Raw genomic sequence first — 23453 nt, 5'->3', positions numbered from 1 at the left:
CACCTTCAGCCCTGCTGTGGCAAGGGGGCAGCAGCTAAATAGTCTTCTAGTGCATGCAGCATCTGTGGCAGTGGTGAAGCAGGAGGGAAATTGTTGGGGGTTTAATTATCAGGGAGGTGAGAGGCCAGCAGAGTCTAACCCAGATTTTAAATCCAAGCAAAAGCTTTGTAGACTTGCCTCTTAGGCACTGGCAAGCAAAGCAAACCAGGATCTAGAGCCATTGCAGAAACAAAGACAAAATGACAACATTGCTGGTTTTATCAGGTTATTTTTCAGAATAGAACTGAGCTTGGAGAACTCTTCCACGAGGTCCCTGTTGCTGGGTGTTGAGCTCGTTACCAGTTGTAATCCGGCTTGATTTCATAGGGAGTATGCTCGGAGTAAGTATTTTCAGGATCAGATCTGAAGACAATGTAGTTCACTGAAGATTCTTGTATGGAAATCAGCCATACATGGGTGAGAAAATTAAATAGGTGTGACCTGATAGGTTGTTTTCCTTCCCCAGTTTCTAATTAAAATAAGAATTAAATTGCTTCAGTCAAGGTCAAAATAGGGCCGAGTAGAGAAAAATGAGTTTTTGGAGGGTTCTGGGTTTGAGTTTTGGGGTCTTTTTAACTTTCCCTTAAGACATTCCAATTATTCCATTTCTTCTTTTGTCATTTTTCTTTTTCTTTCTCATCTCACAGGCTGTGGCCTTATTTCAAGCTGACAGCCTGAAGTGTTTTTCATCACAGTCTCTAAATTCCCTTTCAGTAAATAGGCTGCATGGATGTTTAACTGAAGGCACATTCCGTAGTTGGTTCACGATCTCCAGGTTATAAAGCATTTATTTACACTGAGTTGCATTTTTCTTTTGGCTTTTTTTCACTCTGTTCATGGTAATTTCCCTCTGAACTGTTTGCAGTTGATGTATGTTTGTGTGTGTGTGTACACTTATTTGTGCATATATTCAGAAAAAGGAGAGGAAAAAAAAAAGTTTCCCAGTGCTGATCTCTTTTGTGAATAATTTACTTCAATCTAGAATATGTAGAAATACCATCCTCTTGTGGTTGTGTTTTCTTAGTTTGGTTCTTGAGTTTTTTGGCACTGAGTCACTTTTCCAGTTTCTGGAGGCAGGTGTTGATGGGGTGGAATACTTGCTGTTAACATTTCCTTAAAACTTCCCCAAAAACGTGCATTCTGCCAACTACACATGCTACCTTATTTCCTGTGGCAGCAAGCCTCTATTTCAGGCCATTGTCTTATTCAAGCAGATGAACATTCAAGACTCTTCACTTTGGCTTTGGAAAATACTTCCTTAAAATAGATGATGGAGGAGATCCTTTTAAACTCCTTCTACTTCTGTGGCCCATTTGAGAAACAGTCTTTCATCTTTTGGTTTTCACAAGTCCTACTTGGAAGTATCTTGTTCTGTTTGGACCTCTTTCACATCCTCCTCCATCCTTGGGTTGCTTTTCTCTAGTTAAGAGAGCTTCTCCATCACAGAACTTCTTTATGGGCCATGGGGCCAGGAAATCTTCTGAGATGTATTTCTCTTAGTGTGCAGCACTTTGGTGTCGTCTACATTTAGGTATTGCAAAAGTTTACTTAATCTTATGTTGTTGCAATAAAAAACAGGAGAACAAGTAATTTCAAAGACATCCTAAATCACAGTTGTGGGAGCTGGAAATAGTTTGGCCATGTTTGGTAGTTTGAAGTAAAGTTTGCAATTCATACATGGGGTAGAAAAAATGGTTGCTCTTACTTGGAATGAGCTACAAGAACTGATTTCTCATGGAGATTTGATGGCACCTTTATTAGCCAGTTGTTGAGTATTTTAATTGGAAATGTGGAACTAAGCTGCCATCATTGATAAGTATGGGTTTGATTCCTTGGAGAGTTGCTTGTTTGTTTGTTTTAAAGCTTCAGAAGTGCATTAACTGAGCTGAAGATGTGTCAGCAGCTCGGGTGCGCTGCAAGTACCAGGCAGTAGCTACACTGTGAAAGCTCTTTGTGCCAAGGAGGCTTTTGTTGTCTTTCTTCTTTTCTTTCCTCCATTAGAAATATGCATTTCCCTATAATAAAGGGTACAGATAAGGTTCCAGATATTTGAAATAGGTACCTACAGCATATTTCACATGTCAGTCTAGGTGCCCCGTGGAAAATGAAGGCTCGAGGGAGATAGTGCTTTATTTCCTTGTTGTTTCCTCCATGTAAAGTTTTTGGGATTAGAGGCTTCTCAGTTCTGTAACATCCTGAGGAAGTGACAGGTTTAGCTTTTATTTTGTAGCTGCTCCTCCTATTTAGACCCTGAGCTTGTTACAGCTTTGTTCTCAGTCAGAACTGCTGAGAGTTTTTGGCCAGTCTCATTCCAGAAATCTCCGTTTTGAAAGTTCTTTCTATGAATTACAGAGAGTGTGGCAAAGACTCGGTGGTTTCTTGAAGCAGACTATAGAAGCCCCAGCAAATCTTCATTTCTCACTTACCTCATCTCTCTAGACCTGCTTCTGTCCTCTGTCATCTTTTCATTGTCTTTCCAACCCCTTTCCTTGCTTACCTGGCAATGCATCCATTTAAATTAAACATTCCAGGGCCTAACAAGAATAGAGCAGTTACACTGTGTAGGTTCACTAAATGGATAGCAGAAAATCTGAACTAAAGCCAGAGAAAGCTCTCAATTTTCTTCCCTTACATGCAGAAAAGGAAATTTTTGAGCAGCAGCACAATACAGTGTTTGCAGTGTCACTGATTTTCCTCTAAAGACACCTTGGAGACATGGACAGTGAAATTCTGTGAAGGACTGCAGGTGCTCCTTTTAAGTCCTTTCACTTCAATCTAATGCCATGAGTGTAAGTTACTGCAGCCCAGCACTTCAAACCCAAGTTTAAAATTTGTGTTACTGCCTTAGTTTATTCTGGAGATGGTTTAATAAAAATCACCCATCACTGCCATTAGTTTCGAGTATGTGAATGTTGTAGGGCTTTTGTGCATCAGTTTTGCATGTGTACTGCAGGAAAATGTCTGGGGTTTGATTTTTGTGGCCTCTGAACTAGCCCACAGAGCAGGGCTGTCCATGGGGCTGGCCAGTCAGTGTTGTGTTTGTAATCTCTGTGCAGATGGCAGAGCTTTAAGCTGTATTAAAACTGCTTGCATTAGTAACATTTAATGATGGCTGAATTTATTCCTTGTGTTAACATATCTGAGTATTCAACATTTATTGCCCCGTGAGAAACATACAAATACACTAAATACTAATTCATCAAAAGTATAGTGTTTCATATTTATTTTTAGTTTTTGTTGTTTTGTTTCTTTTTTGCAAGATACTAATTGTAGTATTGTCTTGCTGTACTAAAAGTGCTTTTTTTTGTGTGTGTGTGTGGATAGTGCATGTCTGTGCATACTGTGTAGACCATATTGCATGTTATTGATGCATGTTTGAAATTTGTTGTGTCCTTCAAGGCATGATAAGTGGCTATCCACCGGTGCTGCCACCTTTGCAGGGCCCAGTTGATGGCATTGTTAGCATGGGCAGCATGCAGCCACTTCACCCAGGGGTGCCCCCACCCCACCAACTCCCGCCAGGTATGCCAGGCATCCCAGGCATCCCAGCACCCGGTAAGAGCCTCATCCTCATTCCCTCTTTATTTCATTGTCATGTACTTGGTTTGACCCATTGTTACAGGAGTTCTCTGCAGCTTGTTCTGGTTGTGGCTTTGGTTTGTGAGCAGCAGCACTGCTGAATATGAGGGGTGTGCAAAACACTGACACTGCAGCATGTCCAGTAAGCCCTGAGGGAAAGGGTTCTGGAGAAACTGGTGCTGCTCCAGCAGGAGTTTTGTTCCAGCCAAAAAAGCCTTGGTAATTGTACTTGAGTTTATCAGAAGTGTGAAAAGGTGAAATCAGCCTGTTCATATCCTTATGTCATTTGAACAGCATGTCTACACTCATCCTTTTCTTATATGAAGTGGGCTTATAAATGAAATTTATTGTTCTCATTCCTTACCAAAGTCTTTTTCAGTGTGTTAATGTCAGACTGCACTGAAATGAGCCTGGTCACGTAAGACTCCTGGGCCAGCAGGGCAGTAATGTGTTACTGTGAAACAGTGTTCAGATTAAAGCTTGCTGATAAAACAGTGACTGGAAACATGTAGGGACAAGGTGAATTCAGTATTCTCTGTGGCCAAATTTTGAGTTGATTTTCGAGAGCATTTCTATGCATTTGCTGTATTTTGCCACACTTTTGATGAAAAATGAGGCTTAAATGAAACAAATATTTTCCCAGCGTTAATGCCATTAAACTGTCCCAATTAAGGGGAAAAACATTCATCTGCCCTCTGATCCTGTTTCCTGCTGATTCATGTTTGACCTCTGATAACTCATGTGCCTGTGAAAAAGATGTGCCATCCCTCTGTTCAGCAGTAAACAAGCTGTGGACAGAATGGTCTCATTTGCCTCCCCCTACCCCCTTGTAACTGTGTTTATCAGAAGCTCTGTTAAAAATTTTAGCTGTACATAAATTATGTGAGTTGGGGAGTTGTTTGCTTGCCTGGTGTTCCTGAAATCCATCAGCACTACCCTGCAGCTGGGCTGGATTGTGGATTCCCTGCCTTGGCACCTAGAGGGAGCAGCACAACAGCTGTGCAGTGACACTTAGCACACATCAGCCAAGCCTGTGGGAGGTGAATCCAGGACACTGCATCCCTCTGAAGGGCTGTTCCCACTGCCGTGGGCTGGATGTTTGTGTTTAAAACTGACAGGATGTGGATTAGCAAAGAAACAATGTCTGGGAGTGCAGGACCACATGTGAAGTGGTGAACTGGGCTGAACTGGGCACAGCAGGCTGAGGGTGAAGCTGTGCTCTGATGCTGGGAAGGGGAGGGTGCCCTCCTCCAGAGCCCTTCCTTCCCTGTGGACCAAAAACAATTCCACAGCTTGTGTTCCCAGTGTTTTTCCCAACTTCTGACACGCTGTTGGTTCAGATGCATATAAAATGGGAGCTGTGATCAAATGGAAAGTGCATTTGAAAAACACTTTAGTGAGTGAAACCCAGTGGCACATCCTTTGATCACTGATGCAGGAATCATGCATTTAGTTCATGTAAATTAAATCCTCAGGAAGAGCACAGTTAGTCTGCAGCTTTTCCAATGAATGAACACGAGAAGTGGCACAAACAGAAAGGAAAGCAGCAGCAAAAATAACTTTCAAGCATCTCTATGTCAGATGTCAGGAACTGCATGACTCTCATTTAGATCTGTACATTTTTGTATGTAAGACTGACACAGTTGTGCTGCACTCTGTGCAGTAGGGAGAAGTCCCAATATGCTTGAGAAAAACAGCTTTTATTTTTTTGACATTGATTTCAAGTATTCATTGCTCTGTATTTAAGGCTGTTGAAGCTTAACCTGCAAGTTGCATTTTGTATTAGTGAGATCTAAGAGGATTTGTGCAAAGGCTTGAATTTCATCCTGCTGTGAACATATTTTACAAAACTGAACACAAGGAAATGTTAAGTGTTGCTAAAACAGATCAGCATTTCCTTTCTTAAAAGGAAAGGACTTCAGGAAGATCCTGTCAAGCCAAAGGTGTATATTATAAATGAAAAGATGCAGTCAGGCAATCACTAAGTGACATGAAAAACACCTGAAAAGCAAAACTTACTCACTTTGCATTTCTCTAACTAAAATAATTCAACAGGCCACATATCAGTGTTTGGTAGTTGTCATGTTGGCTTTATTTTTCATTCAGAAACTTAGAAACTTGTGAAATTTTTTATTGGGGGCGAGGGGGATATTTGAATGTTGTACATCTACTTAAAATAACTGTGAGCAGTAATATCAAAGTATAAATTCTTGCTATTGAAGACCAAAGAGGTATTTGTCACTGCTCTGAAGTAAGACTAATTATTTTATATTTTGAAATATAGGTGTTATAGGCCAAAATGTGTCCCCTATGGTAGGCACTCCAGCACCAGGAGCAAGTCCTTTTGGACAGCAGGTGAGTAATTTTTGCATTATTTATCAGGCTCTAAGGCTCAGAATTAGCATTTGAGCAACATCCCAGTTCAGACATGTAGAGATGCACATAGGCTTTCCCAGGGAGAACAGAAATTAAATGTTCTGATGTGTTTAGAATCAGTTAATATCTCACACTCAGAGAGTACATCTGTATTTGATGGTTGAATTGTTGTTACACTCAGGAGGTTGGTCCAGTGAGGTAACTTCAGTATAAACAAGGCAGTGTTTTGTCTTAGTTTTCTACTAAACTGAGTCATTTCAGCATAGTGTGAAACTGCTGATAATTTAGGTTTTGCATGCTTTGTGACACAGAGAGGACACTGCCCATTTTATCAGCCCTTGATAAGTAGGTAAAAAATATTCATATTTCACAAACTGATGAAGCAGATGTTCATTGGCAGTTCAGAATTTATGAGTCTGGGTAACTGTTGATGATCTGATGTTTCTTCTCAGTGATTCATGCAGATTAACTGTTCAGAACATTCCCAATTTTACTGACCAAATTTTTGCATCATAAAGAGAAATGTGGTTTTGGCTTGAGGGTGTAAAGAAAAGGAGGGAGAGTGGCTATGCATGGGCAGATCATGGTAGGAGGCAGGGGAATAGTTTTAAACTAAAAGAGGAGATGCTTAGGTTAGATGCTGGGAAGAAGTTATTTATTCAGAGGCATTGACACAGGGTGCCCAGAGAAGCTGTGGCTACCCCACCCCTGGAGTTGTTCAAGGCCAGGTTGGATGGGGCTTGGAGTGACCTGGTCTAGTGGAAGGTGTCTCTGCACATGACAGGGGTTGGAATAGGATGAGCTTTAAGGCCTCTTTCAACCCAAACCATTCTGTGAGTCTATGAGTACCAAAAGTTAAGTGGTAAAGTGTTGATGTCATGACACTGAGTTATTCCAGACCAGGGGATGTCCCAAGAGTTCTCAATGCTGCTGGTTAATCACAGTGGTGGGAATTCTTCTGTGTGATGGGAATTTTCCTGCCTGAGATTTTTGCCTGACAGTGATTCTGTGGAAATCCGTATCAGTTTGGATTAGATGTTTTACAGTTAAATTTTGCACTTCACAGACCGCAGTATTTCAGATCAAATTGGAGAAAACATGAAATAAAAAGGAGATAAAAGGTGTAATTAAAGTTAGAAGAAATACGGTGATGATAACCAGAGTATATTTACATAAATCAGAAATCTGAACAATATCTGTTGAGTATGAATGGTTGGTTTGCACTTCCTTTCTCTGTGCATCTCCTGGCCAAAGCATGCACCTCCAGGGAAATTTCCTCAGGCTTTTGCACATAACCTCAGTTGAAACTCCATTGCATGAGGATGCCCCGAGGCTGGGGTGTTCCCTGCAGTCCCCCCTGTGAGCCCTGGCTGGTTTGCCTTTCAGATGGGGATCCTGGGCCCGCCGGGGCAGCAGGCGCCCCCGCCGTACCCCGGGCAGAGCCCCGCCAGCCAGCCCGTCATGCAGCAGCCCAGCACCCCCATGTTCGTCTCCCCTCCACCAAAGACACAGAGGCTCCTCCATTCTGAAGCCTACCTGAAATACATTGAGGGGCTCAGTGCTGAGTCAAACAGCATCAGCAAGTGGGACCAGACCCTTGCAGGTAAGGCTTCGGGTTCCTCGTAACCCGTTACTTTTGCTTTCATAGAGAATGCCAAATGCATCTGCTGTTTGCTTATTAAAACGCACACGTGTAATTAATTCCTAAAGACAGATTGACAGGCTGAGAATATATGTGTTATCCACAGGTAAATTCCACCAGTGTTGTACAAACCTACGGATCAATGCTGTGGGCTTAAATACTAGGAGCAAAAGTGGAATATCTTATATTGTAGGCTTACATTTGCCTTCTTCTAGAATAAACCATTGGGTAACTGGAGCACTTGTTGGATTTTGCAGCACGGAGACGAGACGTGCACCTGTCCAAGGAGCAGGAGAGCCGCCTGCCCTCGCACTGGCTGAAGAGCAAGGGGGCTCACACCACCATGGCCGACGCGCTGTGGCGCCTGCGGGACCTGATGCTGCGCGACACCCTGAACATCCGCCAGGCCTACAACCTGGAGAACGTGTAGGCACGGCACGCTCTGCTCCAGGAGCCCGTGGGACAATAGCTGGTTTAGTTACTGGGTGGGAAGAGATAACCAACAATAATTTGTATTGCATTTTACTGTACATTGCAAGACCATTTTTATATAAGGACACTTTTAATAAGCATATTTCACTTTTTGTTATATTAAGTTGACTTTATCAAATACACAGATTTTTTGCATATGTTTCCTTTGTTTGAAAGGCGATTTCATAATTGGTTGAGTGTAGTCAAGGATTCATCTTTCTTATACTTTATTGCTGAGAATCTGATGCCATTGTTTTTTATATAAAAAAAAAAAAAGGAAAACAAAGTATTTACAGATTGATACAGTGGAATGTGAATTAGTCATAGTTTACATCCTATAAGAATGTGCGTACCTGTGCTTGTGTGTGCTGGCCACTTCGGGCAGAACTGCTCGGGTGTGAGCAGGGAGGATCTCTTAAAAGAAGCTAAAGGTAAGATGTGCTTTGGCACTTAGGAAAATTGGCATTCCAAGTCAACACTGAGGCAGCTGAGTGGGCCACAGCCACCCTGGAAATGCTGGTGTGGACGGGACAAGGGTGTCTCGACTGCTCATGTTGTCCTGTCCAGTTATTAACTGTGTAGCCAAGACCATTGTGATCCTAAATCAGTAACACAGTCCCTGTGCTGGCAGGCCCTTAGAGGGGAAGTGTTTCATCTGCCATGGCCTGTGCTGGGGGTTCTGCAATGTCCCCAACACCCAGCAGTGGGACAGGGAAGCTCCTTCCCTGGGAGATTCTGTCTGTGCTGGAAGAGGCTCGCAGAACTTGGAACCAGCCCAGGTCTTGGAAGGTAAGTTAGGGGAGGAAAGTGGAGTTGTTCTGTTAGTGAAGTAATGTGATGTTTTTTGAAATTCACACAATTGGGCATTGTAAGACAGTTTTGTATGCTTTCTTTAAGTGTATTCATTAACCTTAGTGGAAGTTTTGCAATGCAAATTTGAGTGAAGTTTGATGCTTAAATTAACTTGAAAGTAAAATACTACTGTATGGTATGGTATGTGTAAGGTCAGCATACCCAGTACATTGGAGAAATAGAATACTTGCATTGCAGCCTTCAAAGGGTTTGGGGTTCTTTTGGTTTTTGGGGTTTTTTTTGTGGGTGGTTTTTTTTTTTTTTTTTTTTTTTTTTAATCTTAAGTAAAGTAGGTATCGACTCTTCTTGCCAAATTTCAAGGTTGTGGCTGCCTTCTGCTAAAAACTTACCTGTCCTCATAACTAACCAACCTTTTGGACTACAGAATTATCTGTTTAAAGGTAAATCCTTTCATTTATTTAGTTTTGGAAAAAGAATTAATACTTTTGGATTGCTTTAAGTTACTGGGAAAGGTCTATGAATTTGGGAAAAGTCAGCAGGAATGTGAGCACTGCAACTCGGCCCAAATGAACCGATTTACTGATACACTTCATTTATGCTAGAGATATTCATCATGTGGAAATGAGTTCTAAAGTCTGTTAGTACAGAACATTTTCACTTCAGTATATTTGGCAGAAGGTTAAATTAAATATTTTCCTTCAAATACTGGATATCTTGGGGTTTGTTTTGCTGATGTAATTAATACTCATGAGGGAAGTGACACTTGCAAGTATAAACTGTGATTTAATTTTACTGGCCAATTCCTCTCCCTCTCCTATTGCAATCTTCCAGTCATTGCACAAAATACCCAAGGTAATTACAAATAGGCACTTAAAGATGGTTTAGGTCACATGTGCAATGGATGTGAAGGAAATGGAGCAAAACAACATAGAGGGAAATTACAGTTTTGAACTCTACAAGTAGCACACCCATGGTACAGAAGTTCTTTACTGGCCTTTGTAAATTTCCAATTTTATTTAATGAAGTAGAAATTGAATAGTCTTAGACCACCCCTATAAAATGTGTTTAAGTTACCATAGGTTTTGCAGGTTTTAGCCACAAAGATGGGATGTTGAAGTGAATCAGGCAGCAAAATCCTAGTTTTTGAGCATTTGGAACTATCATGGATTGTACTAATACACCACCAGATTCTCCTACTTCTCAGCATTAACAAAAATTACACCAAAGAACCTGGGATGAATTTTAATTAAATTATTGTTTTATTTATTTTCTTTTGAGGACTGGATGGGACTCCCTTTGGAGCCTGTATAACTCAGATGTTTAATTTATCTGAAGGTCAGTGATGAGCAGATGTGCAGCACTGGCTCTCTCCTGCCGAGCAGCTGAATCCCTCCTTTCACTGCTCTTTCTGGCCCAGGAGCAAGAGATTGGAAGTGCAAACAAAACCTGGCTCCTCCCTCAAGGCAGTGCAGAGCACTACCACTAAGCCACTGGGCTGGCCCTGATCAATTATTTTAAGCCTTATTTATTTCAAAATCGTTTCTCTCTATACTGGAGGCATTTCAGTCGATTGCAGTGAAATTTAGGATATAATGGCTACAGTCTAGAATTCAAAACCAGCAAAAGAAACTTTTCTCACTCTGGTTTAAAAAAAAAAAAAGACATGTCTGTCTGTCTTTTTCTCTTTGTGGGTGTTTGAGCCCCTCATCTGTTTTTCACTGCCGTTCATTGTACTGGCGTAAACAAAACTTTCATATTAAAATAAAAGGATGTGTGGGCAATGGTTGGCTTCTGTGAGAGTGGAAAATAGATAAAACTAGGACAGGTATTTTCATAAACCAGTTGGAGACAACTAATAATTATTTGTTCTCTTCCTCAGTCCTTCCCTTCCATGAGAAAATTTACTGTTTGTGTAAAAATTCAAGATGTTGATGTTGGTGACTTTTTTTCAGCATATGTTTTTGTACCTGGTTTATCCATGCTTGGCTTTTCATTAGATCTTGTACTGCTGAAGGCTGAGCTGCTAACCAGGTTTATAACATGTATGTACCATCACTTTGTTTACCTGAGTCTTTTTAATTTGAATAAAAATAGTTTGCAAAGTGTTTTGGATTAACCAGGTTTGAGTGTTCCATTAAGACTTCTGTTAGGATTTTATTTCAAGTAATTCTGGCTGTTGCTGATCCAGATGTTCTCAAGTCCTTGGTACATGTGTGCTTGTGTGTGGATAAAGTATCCTTTTTCTACTGTCCTGTGTATTTTGAGATGTGCCTGTAGGTGGTAAGAACAGTGGTGTTGAAAATTGAGCCATCACGAAGCGTGAACAGTGAACCTTGAAAAATATCTGAAGCATTGGGAACAAGCTGAGTGGAGGTGATAAGATTTAGTCAGTCCCAGATGCCCCCCTTATTAATTGGTTTGAAAATAAACAGCAAGCCTTAATTTCATATGGAAGCTAACATGGTTCAAGACTGTCTTCCATGCAGCTGTTTAATAGAGGAAATTAGATGAGTAACATAGAAAAAGCATCTTTTACACAATTAAATTAGAACCAAGGATAGAAATTTTCTGAACAAACTGCAAGGAAAATTAAGTGATAGGAACCTCTCAAGGTGCCTGGCATAAAATTTACAGAGAGCTATTTAGACAGTCAGAACACAGCATTATTTCATTAACACACAGCCATGTTTCCAGCCTGGGGGATAAATGCTCCCTTTCATACAGCCTGCCAGCTTCACAACACTTCTACCCTTCTGTTGCAGTTGCCCAGAGGAAACTAATTCTAATCATCCTCCACATCTTATTTGCTCAGCCTGACATACCAAAGGTCAACCATAAATGTATGTGTAGCTCCCTCTTGGCTACAAGTGCACAAAACTGAAGGGAGAAGATGCCTGGAGAGCGTCTGGTCCCCCGGGTACACCTTATCAGGGGGCTTCAGAGTGGGCGCGGAATAAGACTTGGGCCAATGGGATTCCAGATACCTGATGCTTCGGGGGAGGGTTACAGGTGTGGGATCAGCTCTACGTTTTTCAGGGGTGAGACAGAACATTCCATTTGACCCTTGGCTCTGTCTGTAGGTAGAGGGCATTGTTTAATCAAAAGAGGGATTGCCTTCAACTGGCTATACTATTGTTTTCTAGTTGTTTAGCAACTGAGGTTTGGTATCTCAAAGCTTGTTCTCATTTCAGTCTCGCTTATAGTTTCTGTATTTTCCAAATCTTTTGCCAGGCAATCACATGTATAAGGCTTTCCTATTTCATCTTCCCCAACATCTCCCCCATTCTGATGAACAACTAAGATATTAGATACTGTCTTACTCATTATTTTTTGTGCACACTGGAGTATACAGGGCACTGCTACTAAAACTACAATTATTACTATTAGAATAATCAAACCTACTTTACAGAGTTCCTTTAGCCAAGGTGCAAAGCTCTATCAAACTGTCTAGCCAAGATGGGTCATCTGTTGTCATTTGGTTAACTAAATCCCTTAAGTTTTGTAGTTGTTTATGAATGGAAACAGAATGATTGGATAAATTCATATAACACAGTCCTTCAAAATCTTCACAGCCAGGTCCATGTGCTAGTAAAAGAGAGTCAATAGCAGCTCTATTTTGTAAAGTGGCATGTTTCACTGCTTCCTCATCTGTTAGCAAATCACTGATCATAGTAGAGGTGGCATTTACTTCCTTACTGAGCCAACACCCTAACTTGTTTAATTGTTTTAATGCAATCAAATAACTCAACTGAGGTAGAAAAATGCTTGTAATAGTTGATTTTCCTGAGTTCCAAGGGTGAAAATTGCTATCACAGTTGCTCTTATATTGATGTCCCCAGGAGGATCTAATCCTCCTGCTTTTCTTTTTGACTGCTTTTTTGACACTGGGAGCAATTATTGTAAGTTGTCCCATGGCACAAGGGCCACCATCTGTTTTTGAAGGTATACCTTGCCAGGTATACTGTCTCCACAGATGAGCCAAATTCCTTCAGGAAATCGAATAGGAAGTTTGTTAAAACGATCTGCGTGGGGTTCGTCAGATGTGAGAAGCTTAGTTTGATTATACCAATAAGTTTATAGCAATATAACTGGGTGGTATGGGGTAATCTTTAAATGAGGGCCGTCTTCACCTAGGAAATGAAAGAAGTAACAGGTATGCATAGTTAATGAGCCTAGGATTTCTAGCTCTTGAAGGTCAGATTTATCAATTTTAGAATTATCAATATAAGTTTGGTGTCTTTGGCTAGGAGTGGGAGATACGTGATGATCGTCATATGGCCAGTATTTGTCAAGAGTAACATTATCAAAACCTTCTGGAAGAGGTACTCCAACTAAACAGGTTGAAAAAGGTTTGTCAGGGTTGTGTTGGATAGACAGATAGTATCAGAGCCTGCAGACTTGGCTAAAGCAACCCAGACATTCATCTTTGGCTGACTTACAGGTAAAGCTTCATTACAAAAACTAAAACAAAAGACTAAAAGCGACATGTGCTTGTGCAAATGATAAAACTCCATTATTTTCTTGAGCTGTTTCTGGCAGATTGCTTTCTCCTGATGATTCTGCTGACGACAAAGCGAAGTGCTCCTGAGTTGGGGTATTCACAAATTTTACTTTGGGAGTTTGGGGTGCCACTACTTGTTTCATCACGCAATGGCACTGCACGCTCGCCTTGGAGTTTTTTGGATTGGGTCTTCCACTCACATCATGTCTGGATCGACACTGCCAGGCAAGATGCTTTCCCTTCTTGCAGACAGAGCAGCGATCTGGCGCTTGTGCACTCCTTTTGATCTCTGGGCAATTCCTCATGATATGGCCAGGTTGTTTACAGAAGTAGCAAGGTCCCGAAGTTACAGCAGCTTGCAGAACAGCCATAGTGTTGTCTTGTTGCTGGGAGTTTAGAAGCAAGGCAGCTAGGATTTCCGTAAGTTTTTGGTCTCGTGCTTCTGCTTGTGCTGCCTGTGCTGTAAGAACCCTTTCAATTTTTTCTAGAATTTTTCCAAGTTCATTTGCCTGAATTGTTGCTAGCTGCTGTGGACCCCCAATTTTGTTACAGGCATCAATCATTTCAGGCACTGTAGGTCTTTCTTTTCCCAGGGCTTTGATGACTCTCTTGCATTCCACGTTTGCATTATTTTCAATGATGTCCCGTATCACTATTGGACGGGCTATATCATCACTGCATTGTCTTTCTGCTGCTTGGATCACCCGGTCCACAAATGAGGTGAATGGTTCAGATGACTCTTGACTAATTAGATTGTAGGCTTTTTCAAAATTTCCTGCAGGCTGAATTTGTAAAAAGGCTCTGCGAGCCATCTTTTTAATGTCATCTAACGCCATTTTGGGTAAATTCACTTGATTCTCATTCTGGTCATCAGGTGGGTCACCTATTAGCTTAGACAAGGTGAGGGCACGAAGGTCTGCATCAGTGCATTGTCTATAAGTGTTTAGTACCCCTGTAAGCAGTCTCTTCCATTTGAATTCCCATAGAATATATTGTGAATCTGTAAGAATTATACCAGCAAGATTTTTACAGTCATTTGGTATGAGTGTATGACCTTGCAGAGTACTTTTCAGCAGTTGCTTAAAATATGGAGAGCAGATACCACTGTCCCTTACTGCTTTTCGCAGTTCTTTCACATCATGAGATGGGATGGCTGTCCATGTTCTAGGACCACTGGCTTGCTGAATATCACAGGCATAGCTAAAGGATGTAGACTTTCCTCTTTGCAAATTTTGCAAAGACTTTCCTCTTTGCAAATACTGGCTGAATATCACGGGCATAGCTGAAGGATTTAGACTTTCTTCTTCGCAAATTTCGCGTCTGACTTCATGCCAGTCTGTTAGTTGGAGATTTTCAAAACACTTCTGGGAACTTTCTAAATTTGGGATTAATGGTGGTGAATTTTCAGGGTTTAGTGTCTTATTTTGGGTTAAGAAATCTGTGCCAAACTCTGGAGGGACTTTAGAGCTGTTGGAGAACAGGCTTAGATCTTTTTCAGAATTGCTTTGTATTGGGTTAAAAGGGTTGGCATTTGCAGGGGTGAAGTAGTTCTCTGTCTGGCCTGTATTTGTTAAAGTAGCTGTCACATTCCACCCTCCCGCTCCTCGTTGCACGGCTGGTGTGCCCGGCTGTGGGTGTGCGGAGGAACCACGATACAAAGTGGCCGCATTCGGTGTCAGGAGCGGGGAAGGGTGTGTGAGGGGGTGCGGCTGTGGTCCGGTCCTGCTAGGGTCGGGTGCAGGATGCGGCGGCGGAGGCAGGGGAGCAGGGGGAGGAGGCACGGTACCTGTGAGCGGAGGCACAGGAGTGGCTGTTTGTGTGGAGGCGGGAGCTGCAGGAGGCTCCCGCAGCCATGAGGCTGTGCCCGTAGCTGGAGCGTCTAGGTGCGGCAGAGGCGCGGAAGGATACATCTGAGGCGCCGCAGCATCATGCTGCTGTGGTGCCGCGTACAGGCTCGGTGGCGATGGAGGCAGGTGAAGGACGGCTGCAGGCTGCGGTCGCGCAGGACCTGCTGGTGGCTGTAGCGTTGGGGGCTCCGGAGGCTGTGCGGGACGCGCTGCAGGGGGGACTATTTGTGATGAGTATGTAACAGGATCCAGCTGGGCTGGCGGCGCGGATGGATACACTTGTAGACTCGGTAAAAGCGGGAGTCCTGGCAGCGCCGGCTGGGGTCCTGCGGCTGGAACTGGGGGCGGCGGTGATGGCGTGGGAGGGCACAGGGATGTCGGCTGGGGGTGGAGTGCGGCATGCAGCGGGTGGGAACCGGGAGGCTGTATCAGAGCAGTGGCGGGAGCGGCGTGGGGCGGCGGCGGCGCCGCGGCGGTGTAGCAGTTGCGTGCGGCTGATCCCGCAGGCGGGGTTGTGGCTGAAGGGGTCCGGCGGTCTGGGAGTAGTAGTAACTGCGCATGCGGAGCGTGCGTCACGGGGTCCGCGGGGCAAGCCATGAGGGCGGCCGCCTCGGGAGCCGCGGAGGCTGCAGCAGGGGCCGCGGCTGCGGCCGTGGAAGGGAACGCCAGGACGTCCGTGACCATAGGAGACGGCAGCGCCGCGCCACGGAGCCCCGGAGCGGCATGCTGCGATAGGGGCGGGTCGGACTGGGGCGGCGCCGCAACAAAGTGGAATGCCTGGGGGGGCCCGGGCGCGGGAGGCCGAGGCGCCGCTGCGAGCCCGGGGGTGGCCGCGGCTCCCGGTGCGGCCGCAGCCGCGCCAGGCGCGGAGGAGATAGCCGGGGCGGCCGGCGTGGAGGCGGCGGGAGTCCGTCGCGGGGCGGGTACGGGGGGTGTAGGGCCAGCCGGCAGCCGTGCCGCGGCGCGCAGCTGCTGGGAGCTCGCAGGCTGGACTGGGGTGGCTGCTGGGTCGGCGGGCAGGGACGGCACTGCCCCATCGGCAATGTCGGGAGTACAAGCGGGAGCGGCGGTAGGGACGAGAGAGGCTGTGGACACCCGTGCGGATGCCGCGGCGCCGGCGCGGGGCGGTTTGAGCGGCGGGACCGCTCCGTCCCCCAGGGCGAGCGGTGCTGTGCCGGGACCGCGGGGCCCTGCCGGTGTGTCGGCAGGGAGAGCGGCCACGGGCATTTGTCCTGCCGCGGGGTTGGGGCTTGCTGCACGCGCTTGAACACCAGGACAAGTGGGCAGTATTCCCGCGGCAGCGTGTACAAGGGGCACTGGGGACGCGGGCACGGCTGTCGTCGTCGGCACTGCAGATCCGGGATCGGCAAGGGATGGCGATGATGAGGCAGCGATGGATGCAGACGAGACCCCGGGCACCACCAGCGTCACGTCGGTGGCGGCGAGGGGCACTTGCGGTGGTTGCAGGAGCGTGGCCGCCTGACTCTGCAGGAGGCCCGCTATATTGGCGGCCACGGCCGTAAGAGGCGCGTCCCATTGCAGACTCGCGGGGGGATGGAGCGGATTCTCAGCAGCAGCGTGGCCAGGCAGAGAGACTGCTGCGGGCGTGTTCTGTGCAGCAAACAGCTCCGCCAGCGCCCTGCACGCCGGGAGCAGCTCAGCGGCAGACATATCCCGGCGGGAGATACTATTAAAGAGTCTGTTTCCAACTGTGTCCCAAAAGTCTCTGGTAAAGACGGCTGAACGTTCAGAATTCGGGAAGTTAACTAAAGTCCATTCTAAAAGATTTTTTAGCTCTTGCTTAGGTAATGTACTGTTACTGCAACTTAATAAATGCTTTAGTTGCTTATAGAGATCTCGGTCATGGGCAGAGTGGGATTGTCCCATTCTTACACTGGCGTAGCTCACCTCGATATCGCAGGGGCAGGGTCCTCACTCAGAACTCCGACGTGGGGGTCTGGCCAGGCACTCCAGTCGACCAGGACGCTGCGTTGAGCTTCCCCTCAGAGCTCCGGGTTCAGGCGTCGCTCGGCAAGGGCTTTCCGTGCTCGGGGCCTCCAGGCGGGTCTCACTCAGAGCTGCAGTGCGGGCGGTGCAGAGCAGCGCTCGGGGCGCACGCCAGGGTCCCTCCGGAGAGCTCCGGTCGGCGCTGTTCAGCAGCGTCTCCGTGCTCGAGGGATGCCGCGGCAAGGGTCCTCGGAGAGCGGCGGCCTGTGCTCCGGAACGGCAGGCAAATTGCTCCGAGAGCTCCGGTGCTCGCAACTTAGTGACGGCTCTCCGTGCTCGAGGATTGCCTCGGCAAAATTACAGAGCTCCGGCTTTCACGCTGCCCAGCAACGATACGTCCTGCTCACGACACCGGTTGCGCGGCTACAACTGGTTATTTAGTTACCGTCCGTGGAGAAGTCTCCCACAGGTGGAAAAGCTGAACAGTCCTTCAGACACGTTGGGCACCGGTCTGTAGCGAGCGCTGGTGTCCTGCCAGCCTCAGGTCGGAGCAGACCCCAAGGAGCGGGGGCAGGGAGAGATAAAGGAGAGAGAGAGAGCGGGGGCGGGAGAAGATTCCTGGAGAGCGTCTGGTCCCCCGGGTACACCTTATCAGGGGGCTTCAGAGTGGGCGCGGAATAAGACTTGGGCCAATGGGATTCCAGATACCTGATGCTTCGGGGGAGGGTTACAGGTGTGGGATCAGCTCTACGTTTTTCAGGGGTGAGACAGAACATTCCATTTGACCCTTGGCTCTGTCTGTAGGTAGAGGGCATTGTTTAATCAAAAGAGGGATTGCCTTCAACTGGCTATACTATTGTTTTCTAGTTGTTTAGCAACTGAGGTTTGGTATCTCAAAGCTTGTTCTCATTTCAGTCTCGCTTATAGTTTCTGTATTTTCCAAATCTTTTGCCAGGCAATCACATGTATAAGGCTTTCCTATTTCATCTTTCCCAACATCAGTGAAATGTGAAATTTTGATTAATGAAATAAAACCTTATATTAATTTTGCCAACTGCATTTGCCAGCAAGTCTAATTTGACCCTCATCTATATGAGGTATATGGTATAAAGTACCATCATCCAGTACTGATGTTTGGAAGTTCCTCAGGAACAGCATTTATCCCACCAGAGCCGGGATGATTTTTTTCTCCATTCTCTGAAGGAGCTGGGGATGGCCAGGAGCAGAGTGCAGGTGCAGTTTGGGTCTGTGTATTAAGTCCAAAGAGAAAGCATACCTCCACTTGTGACGAGGGCTGGTCCTGGACGGTTGGGATGGATGGAGATGAGAGATCTCTGGAGTCAGGTGTTAGGATATACATTTTATCGTGGGACCCTGCTCGGAGCTGCCAGCCGCAGCTCGAAGCAGGCCCCAAGGAGAGGGGGCAGGATGAGATAGCGAGAGAGGTCCAAGAGAGAGTCCAAGAGAGAAGGGGAGTGCAAGAGAGTGGGTGCTGAATAGGACTTTGGACCAATGGGATTACAGATACATCATACTTCAGGGGAGGGTTACAAGTGTGAGATAAACTCTATGTTTTTGAGGAATTGAGAGCACTTTATCTGACCCTTTGATTTGACTGAGGGTCAAAAAGGGGAGTTACCTTCTACCAGCTACACCACTGTCCACCAATTGCTTAGCAACCAAGGTCTGCCATCTCAAAGCTTGTTCTCCTCTCAATCTGGCTCACAGTCTCTGTATTTTCTGAATCCTTTGTCAGGCAACCATATTTATAAGGCTTTCTTATTTCATCTTCCTCAACATCCACTGATGACAGGAAGAGTTTTGCACAAAGGAAAAACTCCCCAATACATCAGATGGCTGTTACTTCCTTTTGCTGCTTTTGAAAAGCTTGGACAAAACTGCTGCAGCCCTGTGCCAGGGAGGAGTGCAGGCTGGGCACAAACACCCTTCTTTGACCATAACTTCTTTCAGCTCTTCCCTAGCTCACCACAGGTTTTTCAGCAGATGACTGCATCCTTGTGTGCACAGCTGCAGGAGAATGATCAACAGATCCATTTTTTCCCACAGAATCATTCTGGATTGGTGGTGGAGTTGTCCCCTCTCTAATGCTCGAATGGTGAGCAGCACTGCTTGTGCATAGGTATCACTGTTTGTTCCCAGGTGACTTTTTACTGCTGCTGCCTGAGTTGAATTTTTCTTGGTATTAATCTTGCCCTCACTTCCACAGTTTGGAAAGCTTGCAGCAGGAGTGCTTTGCTGAGTCTCACCCAGAAGCTGTTGCTGTGGCCATTGCAGAACACATGAAAATGCTGTTGGTGGGTGCAAGCTGCACTCCAGGTGGACCCCAGCTGAATTCCCTGCAGCAGGGAGGGATGTGCTCAGCCCCGGAGCTGGCAGGTGCTTGGCAGGGCTAGAAATGAAAGCTGTGACCCTGGTCACTCCAGCAGCCTGGAACAGCCACACGGTGTTGCCTGAGTGCTGAGCCAAAGGAGAGCTCTTGCTTCCTCCCTGTTCCCTTTGCCACAGCAGATGGATGGGAGGGAGACCGGGATATGAGAGTCAGAAAGTACTGGGGAAAGCAAAGAGCACAGAGTTAGGAGTCAGCAGGAATAAAACTGCAAAACCAAATGAAGACTTCGGTTGTTGAAGATGGGGTGTAGTTTAAAACTGATACTAAATCCCTGAAAGTGCTTGGCTGTGGAATGGGCTGGAATTTTGGAATGTGGAATTGCAGCTATTCTGATTTCCAGCATTAGTGAGAGACTGACAAAATCAAAAAATGCCAAAGGGTTAGCACTAGCAAACACACTGAGGATTGGAGACTGCAGCTCAGATTTCTAAATATCAAGCTTCATATTCTGCCATAACAGATCTGTTGCCTAAAATGGTACGATGCCAACTCAGAGGATTTTATTCCTGCAGCCGTCAGTGAGATGGAACCCCCTGACACCAGACCTCTTGTGAGTGACTGCAGCCTCCCTCCCTTTCTGTTTATGTGGCTGGAGACATCCCAGAGATCTTCCAGATGTGCTTGGTGCTCTCAGCTGCCAATGGGAAACAGTCACTGCAACACAAGCAAAAGGTCTGAAGTGAGAACTGGGCTGGCTCAGGGTTGTCTGTGGAACACTCTGCTACTATTACAGGAGTGCTTAAGGGAAGCACAGGAAGTTTACACAGAAGCTCCTGAGTTTACACAGAAGCTTCCTGAGGAGAAATAACTAGGGCACAGGGCTCTTGCTTGAAAAAAAAAACCCATATATTGAAAAACTTACTTGTTTTATGACAACAGAGCACAAGGGAGTTTCAAAAGGCTCAAGAAATAAAATCAGATGGAGCTAAAGCTCAGCAGTTTTCAAAATCTGGCTTTTTAATTATTGCTTTATTCTTTACTGCTACGGACGGGGTTGACTTCAGTGCAATGGTCTGTGACTGCAAAAAGCAACTTGTTCACAAGTTTTGGTTTCTACCTTGGAACTAAACTCAAGGGTTCTTATTCTGAAATAGAGGCTTTCCTCAAGTTATTCACTTGCTGCTCAGTCAGAATATGCAGTGACACAGTCACATCAGTTTTTATCCCTTGAAAACACAAGTAGCATTAATCCTTCAGATCAAGTCCCTTGGAAGGCACAACACGAAGGTTCCCCTTTGTTTGCAAGTGGAGAACCTTGACTTCTACAGAGCTGCCCCTGTCTCTGAGTTAATGAAGACTGACAAAGGCTGGCAGGAGGTAGCACAGGAACCCCTGTAAGTGCATGAACTTCCTCGGGCTTGATTTTAGGCTGATACTAAGAATTGGCTTCTTTGTTGCACTTTCAGCCTGCACCCCTACTCTCAGAAATTAACTAATTGTATCAACATAGGATCCTCAAAGATTACAGTGCCTCAGTCACCGACCCCTGCCACGCTCCTGGTGTCCCTGTGCAGGGAGCAAACACAGCAGCCAGCTGTTTTCCTGCCTTGGGGACAGGATTCCCACCACAGGACTCAGGGGTGCCAGGACTGACACTGCACATTGCTGTGGTCCCTGTCAGTCATGGCAGCACAGCCCAAACACACGGGTCACTCTCCAAACACTGTGGGCTGAGCAAACACTGAGCAGTAAATCTGTGCTCTCTTTATCCAGTTAAAATTGTGACATTGCAAAGAAAACAAATCAACTGCCAGAGCAGTTCCTGTAAGTACAAAAGAAACTAACTCAAAATTACTGTTTCCATTATGCTGAGATGGATGCACCCTGTAATATTTCTTTCCCCCTGGTCTTGTCACACCCTCACAAGGAGGGTGTTTCACCAAGCAAATGAAAGCAACAGCCAGACTGTTTACTCAGTTTATTTAAAAGCACTAAACAAACATTAAATTAGTGGCAGAGGCCCAAATACAATGAAATTTTAACTTCATTTAAATAAAAATATTACAGATATGGAAGAACAGAACTGCCCAAACCATCTGAGTGTTACAGAAACGTGTGGATCACAGTTTATCTTGCAGAGCCAACATCTTCCCCCACCTTCAACGTGGCAGTGCTGCTGCTTTGGCACTTGTACAGTTGAAGCACTCAGGAGCTCCCCCTTGAAGAGTTTCAGCTAAAATTCCCCTTTCTCCATCCTTGCCTTGTACAGTCTTTCAGATTGTTTCCTACGGTAGACATCATCTGCAGAAAAAGATGTTTTATGTTAGAGCTTCCCCAGTGCAAGTTGGTGTTAAATACATGAATCCTGTCATCTCTTTTTAAACTTTTCAATCCAAACTTCTCTTGCAGATGCTGGCTGACAGGCAACTGGAAATTCAAGCCAACAGAAATCCTTATTACCACTTAAAATAGCTCAGGTTCTCTCCCATGTAGGCTAAAGTTCTTCCCATCAATCCCAATGAAATGTTTTTCTAGGAAAACTAAGTTTCCACTGCAAAACAGTTGTTTCTTGTCTACTTTCCCACGAGGGTAATTAAAATTACAAATGCCCTAACTAGCTGAAGGGAAATTAGATTATAAGCATGAAGTCAATGCCTGAGGGCTTCCAGCCTGACTTCAGTATTTTAGTCTTTTTTATATAAACAAAACACAGGAACATTCCCACCTCCATGGTCTTCCCATTCTTCCTGCCTCCCCGCTTCCTAATGCCACAGTTGAGCAGATCCTTCCAGTGAATTACACAAAAATTTCTAGCAGGGTTTATTAAAGGGAGGAATGTCATATTAGAAATAAATGCTTTGACTTACAGAAACTAAACACCATTATCCAAGTTCTCTTGAGCTGTTTTCATACTTATTTTTTAAATTGCAGAAGTCATATTTCAGACGCCACACCTCTGCTTCAATGCTAGCAAACCTCCTGAGTGTTTTTCAATCACCACAGAATGGTTTGAGGTGAGAGGGACCTTAAAGATCACCCCATTCCATCCCCCCACTATGGACAGGGACACTTTTGCCAGACCAGTTTTCTCCAAGCCCCATCCAACTTGGCCTTGGACTCTTCCAGGGGTGGGGCAGCCACAGCTTCTCTGGGCAACCAGAGAAGGTTGACAGGGCCTCGCAATCCTCAGAGGAAACAATTTTTTTCCTAATATCCAATCTAAATGTACCCTCTTTCAATTTTGTTCAGTACTCTAAAGCCAGGATTTGTGTTCGTTTCCGCTGGGGAGGCAGGGCCTGAAGTGCGCCATGCTGCCCGAGCAGGAGCAGCGCCTGACCGCAGTCGGAGCCTCCGGGCGCGGGCCGGGGCCCGGCCCCGCCGACCCCGCACTCACAGAAGGTCTCTTTGCCGATGCGGACGTTGATCATGAACCACTCCATGGCTCCGCCGAGCACAAAGAAGAAGGGCAGGAACCTGTAAAAGCCAAAGCGCCGCTCCCCGGGCACCAGCCTCAAAAGGCGCTTCAGCCTCTCGCTGACCAGCATGGCCGGGCGGCACCGGAGCCTTCGCCCTTCCCGGGTGGAGGAGAGAACAGAAGGGGGCGTGTGAGAGGCGGCACGGGACGTGCCGCAGTCACACCGAGAGCGCAGCCGGTGGCGGGCGAGGAGCGGCCCCAGCCCGGCCGAGCCCCCGCGGCCATGGCGGCCATGGCGGCCATGGCGGCCCCGCCGCCCCTGCCCTGAGGCGGGAACGCGCAGCCAATCAGGGCCGCGCCCGCCGCGCGCGACCCCGCGCCGCTCACCTCCCGCGCGAGGGCCCCGCGCGCGGCCGGACGGAAGGACGCGCCGAGCGCCACGTGACCCCACATCGCAGCGCCTCGCCTGATTG

At 46.0% G+C, this 23453-nt stretch overlaps 2 protein-coding genes across 12 annotated transcripts in view; one reads left to right on the top strand and one right to left on the bottom strand.

Moving 5' to 3' along the window:
• The window catches only part of PBRM1 (polybromo 1), a 55965-nt gene extending 44929 nt beyond the window's left edge, over nt 1–11036 (top strand). For 7 of the 10 annotated variants that reach the window (XM_053989186.1, XM_053989179.1, XM_053989178.1 and 4 more), the window contains 4 exons: nt 3439–3594; nt 5903–5973; nt 7381–7597; nt 7894–11036. In XM_053989186.1, the coding sequence (XP_053845161.1) occupies nt 3439–3594; nt 5903–5973; nt 7381–7597; nt 7894–8066 (617 nt within the window). In that variant the 3' untranslated portion in view covers nt 8067–11036. The remainder of the gene's footprint in view (nt 1–3438; nt 3595–5902; nt 5974–7380; nt 7598–7893) is intronic. The other 3 variants (XM_053989188.1, XM_053989185.1, XM_053989184.1) reach the window with 1 other exon arrangement.
• Nucleotides 11037–21528: 10492 nt separating this feature from the next.
• On the bottom strand, nt 21529–23443 carry LOC128813912 (small integral membrane protein 4). 2 transcript variants are annotated; one of them, XM_053989370.1, is made up of 3 exons: nt 23368–23443; nt 22960–23136; nt 21529–21866 (listed from the first exon to the last, which is right to left on the bottom strand). In XM_053989370.1, the coding sequence occupies exons 2-3, from the start codon at nt 23108–23110 to the stop codon at nt 21799–21801; spliced, it is 219 nt and encodes a 72-aa protein (XP_053845345.1). In that variant the 5' UTR covers nt 23111–23136; nt 23368–23443; the 3' UTR covers nt 21529–21798. The 2 variants fall into 2 exon arrangements, with proteins under 2 accessions (XP_053845345.1, XP_053845344.1); XM_053989369.1 differs by lacking the exon at nt 23368–23443 and having other exon boundaries at nt 22960–23289.
• Nucleotides 23444–23453: the final 10 nt, after the last annotated feature.

Source organism: Vidua macroura, chromosome 13, assembly GCF_024509145.1.
Source record: "Vidua macroura isolate BioBank_ID:100142 chromosome 13, ASM2450914v1, whole genome shotgun sequence".
NCBI lineage: Eukaryota > Metazoa > Chordata > Aves > Passeriformes > Viduidae > Vidua > Vidua macroura.
Note: the sequence above shows the minus strand (reverse complement) of the source record. Positions and strands in the feature narration are given on the sequence as shown.